Source organism: Sciurus carolinensis, chromosome 14, assembly GCF_902686445.1.
Source record: "Sciurus carolinensis chromosome 14, mSciCar1.2, whole genome shotgun sequence".
In the NCBI taxonomy this organism is placed as follows: Eukaryota; Metazoa; Chordata; class Mammalia; order Rodentia; family Sciuridae; genus Sciurus; species Sciurus carolinensis.
The window spans coordinates 24,292,455-24,305,050 of record NC_062226.1 but is presented as its reverse complement, the minus strand read 5'-3'; the positions used below and the strand labels follow the sequence as shown (position 1 = coordinate 24,305,050).

Sequence of the window (12,596 nt, the reverse complement as noted above, 5' to 3'; positions counted from 1 at the left end):
GGGGAGACAGATAGGACACACACCCTATAAAAACTCTCTGGGCACGACATTTTCCCCTAGCTTCAGTCCTGTCTGGATTTTAGCTCTTACAAACCAGTTTTTTCTTAGTGATGATTCTTAGATAAGACTCTTAGGTCATTAGAAAGTTACATCTGTGGTTTTTTAAAAAATAACTTCATTTAATTATTTCATTTCATAGGCCTTACAAGTCAATGGTTTTCAGTATATTCACATTATGCAACCATTACCATAAATCATTTTAAAACATTTTCACATCCCAAAGCAAACTCCATACCCATTAACAGTTACTACCTCACTCTTCCCCAAATGCCCTCCCGAACTGGAATCATTATTCTATTTTCTGTCGCTATAAATTTGCCTGGTCTGGACATTTCATGGAAATGGAATCTTACATTTCTTTATGTTGTAACACTCGTCCCTTCTTCATTCCTATATTCAGTTAAATAGCCCATTTTATTCATTCACTACCTTTGATCCAGCCATGAGGCGATGGACATTCAATGTTTTTAGATATTATTCCTCTTTTAAATCAAGATCACACATATTTTATAATTTTTGTAGCAATGCTCCTCCCTCTTCAGCTGTCTTCATTTTAGAAGGTTTCATACCTATTTTTCTCTAAGTAATTTGATCTACTTCTTTAAAATCTAAGGTGCATTTCTCCAGCTACCAAAATTCCCTGTACTTTGTACTCTTTGCAGAAAGATAAGGATCCCAGAATATAAATTTCTCCCAAATATATTAATAAAAAATAAAATGCCATGATTTAAGCAAAATAACCTGATCTACAAAGTCGAAAACCTTCTGCAATGGCTGGATTTTACTCCTATGACAGTTCTGATATAAGCATCCACAACTTTATCTTTCACTTATATGTACACACACACATGTATTTTTTTTTTTTTTTTAAGAAGGGGCATGTGACAACTGATTGTTATCAGAGACAAACACAACTTTCTCTCAACTTTTAACTAGACTCATGCCATCCTTAGGTAGATTACCATACAGAGTTTACAATATAGCTTCCATAATTTTGGGGGGAGATCTGCTTTTGAACAAGGAATCAAATACTGATACAATTTTCTGGCCACTAGTTTTACCGAAACAAACCTTGTTAATCACCATATGATCCTAATTACTTCAGTATATTAAGACTTTACTCCCATGGGCAATAGGAAGAAAGAAAAAAGGATATCCCAAGCCCATGCTGAAAGGCTAATCTTTAACTGTGACAACTGTGTCTTTCCCTCCCCGTTACAAAGATCCTTCCCCTCAGTCAAGGTCATCTCCTCAAGCACACTCCTGTCTCTGCTTCTTTGCTCACAATAAGAACCCTTCCTAAAATACACTCTTCCTTGATCTGCCCTTCCTTCAAAGTGTATATCAAGTGCCATATGAAAGAACTTTCTCCAGTTCCAGGTGCACACTGCTACCACACTATGGCAGAAAGAATAAGGACTTGGAGCTGGTCATTAACCTGAAGCTGATTTCCTACATGATCTTCTGGGACCTTCTCAGCCTAGTTGTTTCCTCATCTGCAAAGCAAGCAAAATAATTCAGACTCCTGCGGCTTTCTTGGAAAGAGTAAATGAAACTAACTGGAAACTGCCAAGCACTATTACAGGCAGATAAGAGGATGTAATATGCCTTAATACCTTTTTCTCCTTATTTGACCACCCAAGATTAGTGATCATTGTCCTAAAGCACAATAACAATCAGATCCACCTCAAAAAAAGGTAAATGAGCAGGCTCTCAGACTGTTGAGGCTACACTAGCACTGTTCGGTGGTGGTCCAGAGGTTTAATTTCATTTTATGTTGCTTGTTGGCCTGTAGATTTAAGCTTATTTCAAAAATAGAAATGATTCCAAACAGAACCTCCATGCTTTCTCAAAGCAAGAAGTCACTACCAATGGAGACCCTGCAAAAGAGAAAGTCACAGAAAGGCTCTTTCCTTACCTTGTGTGTTATCCATTCTCGTCCATACTGATAGACATTGTTAGCTGCAGAATTCAGGGCTCTTTGGACCACCTGAGCCTCAGGAAGCCAACTAATTTAAAATAAAAAATGAAAAAAAAGGATATTTTTAGTGTACCATTCCAATCACACTTTGAATTTGATGTGTTACTTTAGCAAACAGTAATGCTGACTGGTCATTAACACACAGATGTGCATCACAAGCAGGGATCCTTGATGTCTGAGCCTGACTGGCCTAACTCTAACACTCACGATTTCCCTTTGATCTTTCCTTAGCATTTAGGCCCACTTTCCTTCCAGTCATCCTTTCATGCCACTTTGCCTGGTTTCTCTGTCCACACATAACCTGGGTCATTTGTCTAATTCAGCACCAGGGGAAGGGGTTCTAGGACACTTGAATACTTAACATCCAGAGCAAAGTTCTCAAAGTGTGGTCCATGAAACAACAGCACCAGAACTGCTTGGAAACCTGTTAGATAAATGAAAATGCTTGGGCCCAACCCTGGACCTACTGAATGAGGAACTCTGGGCTGAGGCCCAGCAACTCATGCCTTTATAATCCCTGGAGGCAATTCTGAGGCATGCTAAAGATTGAGACTCACTGATCTAAGGAAGTGAAGAACTGAGAAAGAATTTAGAAAATTAAGAGTAAATAATTATTTTCAATTTATTATCCACTAAGGATCTTTTTAAGATGTGAGGAACTCCTGAGCAAAACACACTCACACAGTGCATGTAAAACCAGTAAAGTCCAAAGGCAACATGTTACACCTATGGAAATTTCCTGGTTTTGTTACTGTCCTATAGTTATGGAAGATGAAAATACTGGAGGAGGTGGAATAAAGAGTATATGGGACCTCCCTATACATATTTCCATGTGACTTCAAAAGTTGAGCCAAATAAAACGCCTGTCTACAATAACCTGATCTAGGGCTATTCCGACTATATGTGCTTTCAAAACAGCAATAGAGATGGTGTTATTACAATTCAAAACTAGTATGAAAGAAGTTGGGTTTATTTCCATTACAGAAGAATGACTACCAAAGAAAGGGAATCCTTTATATGGAAGACTGAAACTACTCCTAGAGGACAACACCTGGAAGAAGGTCTAACATCTCCTGTGAGGTTTGCCTGGATCAGGTTGCTCTTTCCTAAACCCTAATAGCCGGTTCATGTTGGTTCCTCTTTTTCTCATTCCCACTTCAAAATGTTTTATGTTAAAAGAACCAAAGGTCAGATGATCTCACTTCTGACCTCAAAGGCATACTGCCCCCAATTTCCCACTTTCCCCATATCATCCCATTAAACTCAAAGTATTATATTCATACCTATTCTGACCTGCTCTCCTCAGTTTGGGCCATGGATTCATCTCATGCTCCAATGTCAGAGAAATGTCCCAGACTTATCCCTCTCTCCTAATATTTTCAATTCCTTCTACCCTACCAATTTCTTCCCTTCAGCAAATAAATGAGATTCCTCCATCTTAATTTTTTAAAATTTGCTCTTCACCCCCACTCAACCACCAGTTACTCTTTCACAAGTAAGTCTACACTTACTTTCTGCAATTCCTCACTTCCCCATAATTTAACACAAAGTCATCTAATCAGGTTTTGCTCTGTCAACTCAATGAACTAATCTGTGGTCACTACATCCAGACTCACTCTTATCTTACTTTCTCTGCAGCATTTTTTTGGGGGGGCGGGGGCAATACTGAGGACTGAACCGCAAAACTCATGCATACTCAGTATGACTCTCATGCTGAGCATGCGCCCCAGTCCTTCTGCAGCAATCTGACATCTGCTTACCACTACTACTTTCTTAAAATTTTCTCTCCCCTTGGCTTTCCTCTTTTTTCTCATTCTCTTTTGCTGCCTATGGTTTTCTGTTCAGTCTTGAAGACCAGAGATAATCCAGAGGGCACATATCCAGGGTCCTCTCTGTGCATCACACACCTTCTTTCTTAATACACTCCACCTTGAACCCAGACCTCTCATCTGATTCTAGACTCACACCAACTACCAATTCCTTCATTTCAGCCTTGATTTCTCTCCTGTACTGTATACCTGCCTATCCTCCTGGATGCCTCCATTTATCCTTCCCATAGATTCCAAAACTCAACAGGTAAATTTTCCCCACCAAATCTACTCTTCCATTTCCTGACTTAGTGAATCCATCATCATACCACCAACAAATCCCCTTAAGATTGTACAACTCTATCCCTCCTGCTCACCCCCACTAGACCTGTCCACAGTCCAGGGCTTTGCAAACTCTTATCAGGTTTTACTCTAAGAGTTTCATCTGGTCTCAAGGACTAAAGTCTTACACCCCTTCAACCTTTTTTCTACAATGCAGATGGGAAGACTATTCTAGAATGAAATCTGGTAACACTTTGCTTCTGAAAGTTTACATAAATAAAATCATACCCTATAGTCTCTTTTCTGTCTTTTGTCTTTGACTCAACATGTTTATACTACATGTTGGTATATTTACTATTAGTTATTTGTATTTAATGCTAAATAATATTCCAGTGTATGTATATGCCACAATTTTTAACTTATGAGAACTGAGGACAAGTAACTTGGTATACTCTAATATGGTTAAGTCAGTGGAAATACATTTCGAAAGAAATCCTTTTAACAATATTCAAATGTGATTTTAAACCAAGTTCAAGTAATGTCCTAAGCAGATTTTATATAAAGAAACATAATCAAAGGATACAATCAATATAAATCTCAATTGATAATCCTAAAAACAGCAGATTATTTCCTAGCTTAATTAGTGACTACAAAGGGTAAAAGAGCAGGTTATACCATTATTATGAAGTATAAAATAGGTAAACAGCAAAACTCTGTTAACATTCCCCACAAAGACCTAAAATCCTTTTTATGCAAGTTAAATTAAACAAGTACACAGAGATCCTTGAGGTAGGAGTCAGTAAGCTTTGTCTGGGCAGGGTCAGAGAATAAATACATTAGGCTCTGCAGATATGGCTCTCTCTGCCACAACTACTCAAGTCTGAATGTTTCAAAGACTCAAAACAACCAGAGGCAGTAAGTAAGTGAATGAGCAGAGCTTTGCTAAAAATAAAAAAATTATTTACAAAAACATGCAGCTAGATTTAAACCTGGGTCAAAGTTTGCCCACCCCTCCCCAAAAATATTACAAAATGGGAATATGTCAAGAATTATATAGAGTTGAGGAGCCACACACATAAAGATGGCTCCCTTCAGCTGGATAGACACATTGGTTCTAAGTACTAATTGCTACTAGAGAATAACTATCTCAAGTTGTTAAACTATAATCCTGGTCCCTCATCTCTGAAATGGGGATAATTTCTTCAATCTACCTCAGTCACTATACAAACAAATGACATCAGGGAGATGAAATTATAAATATGCTGTAAATTATAAATCTCAATTCAAATATAAGGTATGGAGCTGAGCATAATCCCTGGAGGCAATTCTATAATTCCAGTTACTAGGGAGGTTGAAACAGGAGGATCAAGAGTTCAAGGCCAGCCTGGGCAACACAGCAAGATCCCATCTCAAAACAAAAAAAAGGATCAGTTACCATAAAAATTTTAGTTACTCCTAAAATTTTAAGTACTTGCCCTCTCCTCTTCCTAGTATTATGTGCCATTCTTCTGAAAAAAAGAAATCACATTATTTATCAAAGCCTAGGCAAACCCTATTTTTTAATCTTCTAATATAGCTGTATCACCGAAGATCATTTCATGCAAACAGATGTTGAAACGAGTCATTCATCTCTATTTTTTTTCCCCAAAACAATATTCTTACTTTGCCCACTCAGGGTGATTTGCTAGGGTTTCATTAATCAAATTACTTGTGACTTCAATCATGTGTACACTCTCTTGATGCACCTGTATTATGGATAAAGAGAAAAGAATCTCAGTAATTAATAAAACTAATTTAAAATTTAACTTTATACTCTTATTACTGGAGCAATGCTTTTAGAGTCATATAATTATGGATCTTGGTTTTAATTAACTTATAGATGTGCACTGAAAAGTTGCTCAACATGTCTTGTGACATACACTTTAAGAAATAAAAAATATATGACAGTTTCCTCTTCAGGAAGCTTAACAATTTACTTAAGAAAAAATGCATTAATAGGTGTGTACTTTACTTAAGAAAAAATACAAGAATATGTATTTTAATACATATACATAAACATACTTAGTTTTCATATATATGTGTGTGAATATATATCATGTTTGTGTAACTACATAGGCAATACGATGCTCTACGGGTTAACAGAATTACATTTTTGGGGTAAGATGTACAAGCAAATAAGCAACTAAGATTTCTTGAATACAAAAAAGCCAACTAAAACTGTACCTCTAAATTTGTATTGCCTGATAACCAAGGAAACGAGGGGGGAAAAAAAGGAATACACCAGGGGCCGGAGAATATAGCTCCTGTGGTAGAGTGCTTGCCTCGCAAGCATAAGGCACTGGGTTCAATCCTCAGCACCAGGGAGAGGAAAAAAAAAAAGGAATACGCCAGAGGAAGAAAATTTATCTGTGACACTAAAACAAGGAAAGAAACAATTGAGTGCCACTTGGAGCACAGCATTAGGTAGAGAAATAACACTTTCTGAAGCACAAGAAGCCTCACAGTTCACTCCTAAGTCACTCCCAAAGCTGACAAACTCTTAAGATTCACATGAAGCACACAAATCTGCAGAAGGAAAACCAAATATTTATCCTTTTCTGACTGAAGAGGGACAGAAGTCACAGTAGAGAAGAAATGGATAAATCACAGGAAGGAGATCAACAGTGCTTCCTCTATCTCTTGTTCCAGTAAAGTTCAAGAATATGCAAGGAATTGGAAGAAACCATGTAAAAACAAGGGTAGTTTCCCACAGGGATGGGTATGACCTTAGCCAAGAGGCAAAAAAAATGCTAGGGAAAATCACATAGCAAAACCTAGAGCAGAACAGAGTCCACCTGCACTAACAGCCACCGAAGCAGTCAAAGCAACCCACTCACAATTCTACCAGGCCCCGGCAAAAGTGGGAAGAACACGAACACACACACACACACACACACACACACACACACACACACCCCAAAAAAAAGTAACTACTGCTTCAAAACGAACACAAACTGACTTCAATAGCAATGAATCAACTCACACAGAATACCTGAAAAAAAGCCCCAGACCAAGTAAGGCCTTATAAGTTCTTATGAAGTATTTAGCTTTCATTTGGTGGGATCTGGGAAACCACAGAAAACTTAAAGCTTAGAAATGACATGTTACTTAAGTTTTTAAAGTAAATCTGGATGCTGTGTAGAGAACAGACTACACATAATGAAGAAAGGAGCTCTGTTGGGAGAATACTGAACTAACTCAAGCAAGAGATGGTGATAGATTTGAGCAAGGTGGTGGTGGAGAGCAAAGCAGTGACTGCATTTGGGATACAGCTTACCTTAACTGTCTTGAGTTAAACCAACTTTGCAAAAATGAACCTCATGGTTATGGTATATCATCCTCAATATATAGCTAGATTTAATCTGTTGTCTTATTATGGATTTTTGTGTCTATTTTTAAGGAATATTGGCCTGTAGTTTTCTTTCTATGAATGTCTTTGACTAGTAGTATCTGGGCAACCATGGCCTCATAAAATGAGCTGGAAAATGCTACTTCTTTCTCTGCTACATGCAAGATGTTTCATAAGACCAGTAATATCCTTCATTAAAGGTCTGATAGAATTTTTGATAAAATTTATCAGCAATCATCTGGATCTGAACTCTTCTTCATAGAAGGATTTTCAGACACTAATTCAATTTCTTTTCTTGATATATAGCTACAGCTACTCGATTTTTCTATTTCTTCTCAGTTCTGTTCCATTTCTTCCTCACAAGGAATTTCTCTGTTTAACCAAAAGTATCATTTTGGTGGCACAAATTTGTTCACAATATTCCCTTATTTTCTTTTTAAGGTCTGTGAGATATGAAGAGAAATCTCCTATATCAATTTTCTTTATATTTTTCAGAGAAATAGTTTTTCTATCTTAATGCTTTTTCCTGTTTTCCACTTCTAATTTCATTGATTTGCACTTCATCTTTATTGCTTCCTCCCATTTCCTTGTGATTTGTTGTTCTTTGCTACCCTCCTAAAGTAGAAGTTTAGATAACTGATTTCTTATTTCCTAATTTATGAACTTAATGCTAAAAATTTCCTCTCAGGGTTGCTTTAAACGCATCTCATAAATTGTGACATGTAGCAGCTTCATTTGCATCTAATTCAAAGTGTTCTCCAATTTCCCTTGCAGTTCCTTCTTTGACACAGATCATTCTCATGATCAATTTCTAAGTGTATGGAAGACTTCTAGACATCTGTGACTGATTTCTAATTCAGTTCTGTTGTGTCCACAACCATGCTCTATGATTTTAATATTTCCAAACATATTAAGTATTGTTTATCTTGGTATTTCATATCTATTTGAAAACAATGGATTCTACTTGTGAATTAGGTTGAGGTGGTTGACAGTGTTTTAAAAGGCTTCTAAGTATTCTTATTTATTTTCTATCTCATTATTATTAGGAGTACTTAATGCCAAACTAAATCATAGATTTGAGCTGGGCTGTGGAGGTGCATGCCTATAATCCTAGTAACACTGGAGGCTGAGGCAGCAGAATCCCAAATTCAATGCCAGCATCAGCAACTTAGTGAGACCCTCAGCAATTCAGTGAGAAGAAGGACTCACTCAGTGGTAAAGCTTTCCTAAGTTCAATTCTCAGTCCAAAAATTTATTTGAAAATTCAAAAATCATAGATTTATCTATCTCTCTTTTTAACTCTGAATGTTTTTATTTTAGGGCTCTGTTATCAGAAGCATACATATTTATAATGTATCTTACTACAACATTTTATTATAAAAAGTCCTTAATTTTCTCTAGTAATATTTCTGAATGAATTTTTTAGTTGTTTTATTATCTGCTTTCTATTTCACCCATCTCTACTGTTCCTTTGTTCATCCTTTACTGCCTTTATGTTCAGCAAATACTTTTTAGCTTATCATTTTAATTTTCTTAAACTTTACACTATTTAGTGGTTTTTGTCTAAAACTATTTACCTAGAACTTTCACATTTAACTGATCACAATCTACTTCAAGTTAATAATGACTTATATGCAGAAAAAAATTTAAAACTTCACACCAGCATAGTTTCAGTTCCCAACCCTCTTCTTTATGTTATAGTACACTATGTAAAAATACTATATATAAATAGTTCATCTATGTATGTTATAGAGTCCACAATAGAGTATTACATTTTTCTAAGTAGTCAGTCTTGTTATTTAAACAAATTAAAAGAGAGGGTAGCTGGGCACAGTGGCACTTGTCTGAAATCCCAGCTACTTAGGGAGGTGGAAGAAGAAGGATCGTAAGTATGAGGCTAGCTCAAGCAATTTAGTGAGACCCTCTCTCAAAAGTAAAAAATAAAAAGGGCAATGGAGGGCTCAGTGGTAGAGTGCTTGCCCAGCAAGTGTGAGGCACTGGGTTCAATCCTCAACACCACATAAAAATAAATAAATAAAATGAAGGTATTGTGTCCATCTACAAATAAAAAAAAGTTTTCTTTTCTTAAAGGGGCAATGGATGTAGCTCAGTGGCAGAGCACTAGTTTAATATTTGTAAGGGTCTGGGTTCATTGAATCCACAGGCCCACAAAAATAATAAATTAATTAATTTAATTAATTTCCAAAAAAAGAGAGGGAAAACCTACAGACATGTATTTACCCATATACTGACTAAGTGTTCTTCATTCCTTCCCTTGGGTCCAAATTATTTCTGGAGTCTCTCTTCAGTCTAAAGGAATTCCTTTTGCATGCCTTAGAGCACAGGTCCACTATCAACATATTCTCAGTTTTGGTTTACATAGAACTGTTTTATTTCATCTTTACTTTTAAAGAGTTTCACTCAATATAAAATTCGTGGTTGGCAGGTTTCTTTCTCCATGACTTTTTATGTTGCTCCAACATCTTTGGGGTTCACTGTTGTAAAAATTGTCATGAACTGTACTGTTGTACCCTTGTATGTAATTAGCTTGCTTCCTTCAAGATTTTCTCTTTATCATTGGCGCTGAGCAGTTTCACTGCAATGTGTCTACGTGTGTGTGTGTGTGTGTGTGTGCTACTGAGGAGTTGTTAAAATTCTTGGATTTTTTAATGTTTTTCACCAAATATGGGAAGCTTTCGACCATTTTCAACTACTCTTTTTTCAAAATTCGTTTCTACTTTCTTCTCTCTCTCCTCATCTTCTGGGATGCTAATTACATGTCTATAGAACATGTGATATTGTCCCACAAATCTCTGAGGTGCTGCTCACCTCTAACTGTCATGGTATGACACCAAAGACAGGCAACAAGAGCAAAATATAGGCAAACATGATTACACCAAACTTAGACATTTCCATGTATCAAAGGACATGTCCCTCAGGAAAAACTGCAGAAAAACTGTGGGGTTTTGCTGCCCACACAAGGCAATATATGAATAGCACCAAGCTATTAGCCAACCCTTCCCCAGTTGTTCCTAGATGGTTATTTTCCAGTGCCTTTAAATGGTTTTGCTAATAATTTTATAGTTTTCTTTTTGTTTTCTATGGACAGAAAGACCTGACATCCTCACCCTATTATCCCAGGACAGATTAGTAAGGTTGAGCCCAAAAGCATTTCTAGCAAACCACATGTGGATAAAAAACAAAAATAAGTCGTCAAGGATGACCCTGAGAGTATTTTGAGCAAGAACAGGAATGGAGCTGTCACCTACTGGGAACACCAGATGAGTGAGAGAAGGTCTAGGATTCAGTTTTTGCTATGTTACATTTGAGATATCTATTAGACATTCCAGAGGACACTGTCACTGTGCTGGTATCTTTACTGGAGGGAGAATAAACTAGACAAAATAAGGCTCCCTCAAAAGTTCAGTTTGTATAAATCCCAGACAAGAAAAAAATAGTTCAGTAAGAACTATTATGGAGATTCAAGAAAGCAAAAGCTCTCTAAAGCATAGGATGAAAAAGAAAAAGAGTTGAAAGATGAGCATAACTGAGATGGGCAGGCAAGAAGACAAAGGGACAAAGAGGGGAAAGCACAGTGGAAGAGCAGGAGAGAGAAGAAAGAACAATGAAATGCCCAACTGATGAAAGGTCTCTCTAAGAACTAGAATGGAAGGCTGCAGTAGAGCAGGCTGAGGAAAATATGGCAAAATACAAGTTTATAAAGTCTGTACAGTATATTCAAGCGAGTATACATGACTGACACCCAAAGAACAGATAGGAACTGCACAGATGTAAACAGAAGAGCAGGCTGTTAGGAATAAATAAGATAAATGTAAGGATATATAAGGCTGAGAATGACTGAGAATAGGACTTCCAATTGGACATACCACTGCTGCTCATCAAGTTATGTGCCGCACTTACAAACATATCTCTAATAAGACTATAAGAAAAATTTCATGTCCATGATTTCATGTGAGCTTTATAATCCCTTGAAAACAACAAACCAAAATCTGGGAGTTTAGTTAAAATAAAGATTAAGATGCACAGTAAGAGTGAGGGGGGGGAAGAAAAAAAACCCGAAGTAAGTAAAAAATATCACTGGAGAAAAAAATTTTAGCTGTGCTTTGGGAAATGGTTTTCTTTGATGAGATGAAAGGGGAGAAAGGAAATACAAGTTGGGAAAGCAAGAAATAAAGATCCTATGGTATTTCAGCAAAAAGACCAATGAGACAAGAAGGGAAGGAGCTACTCAAGAAATTTCAAAGGCAGATACTGGGGTGTGTGCCTGCAGTCCCAGCTAGTTGGGAGGCTGAGACAGGAGGACTATCTGAGTCCAGGAGTTTAGGGCTAGCCTGGACAACATAGCAAGGTCCCATCACAAAGAAGTTTTTTTTTTTTTTGCGGTAATGGGGGTCGAACTCAGGGCCTTGTGCTTGCGAGGCAAGCACTCTACCAGCTGAGCTATCTCCCCAGCCCCCATCACAAAGAAGAAGGAATGGAGGGAAGGGGAAGGGAAAGAAGAGGAGGAGGGAGTGAGGAAGAAAGGAATTCAGAACTAGTGAACAAATTAGGTATCACAAGACCAGTTCACAATTTCTCTAATGGGGAAAAAAAAGTTATTTGTTTTCCAGTATGTCATCTTTTTATCTGCATTGCCCCTGAGCATTTTGATGATGATGATATAATAAAAATCATGTAAAAGAGATTTAAAAGGAAAATGAGCTAGGCAAATTCATTAATATATATATCATAAATAGGTTTAGTTGTTATATATATAAATACTTATAAGCCAAGCAACATATTCCATTCCTCTTCTGTTGGCTTATTGTCTATACCACAATTTTAACAATTATGAATTGTTTAGTGGGAATAGTAATTGTATTCCCACTAATAAACAGTAAATTCATTAGTGGGAATAGTAATTGTTGTGCTTTACCTTTGCAGTCAGGAGAAGGGCTAAAAGAAGGGTTCCTATTACTAGCAAAAATATGATGAAAATGCTAATTATTTTATCTAACATCTTCTCCAACCAGATGATCATCTGCACAGAAATGAAAAAGAGAATTATCTTTAAAGT

At 36.8% G+C, this 12,596-nt stretch overlaps 1 protein-coding gene across 2 annotated transcripts in view; it reads right to left on the bottom strand.

Annotated features, from left to right (window-relative positions):
- The window catches only part of Tmem245 (transmembrane protein 245), an 85,983-nt gene that overhangs the window by 42,160 nt on the left and 31,227 nt on the right, over positions 1–12,596 (bottom strand). For both annotated transcript variants that reach the window (XM_047524467.1, XM_047524468.1), the window contains 3 exons: positions 12,456–12,560; positions 5,794–5,876; positions 1,979–2,069 (listed from right to left, as the gene is read on the bottom strand). In XM_047524467.1, the coding sequence (XP_047380423.1) occupies positions 1,979–2,069; positions 5,794–5,876; positions 12,456–12,560 (279 nt within the window). The remainder of the gene's footprint in view (positions 1–1,978; positions 2,070–5,793; positions 5,877–12,455; positions 12,561–12,596) is intronic.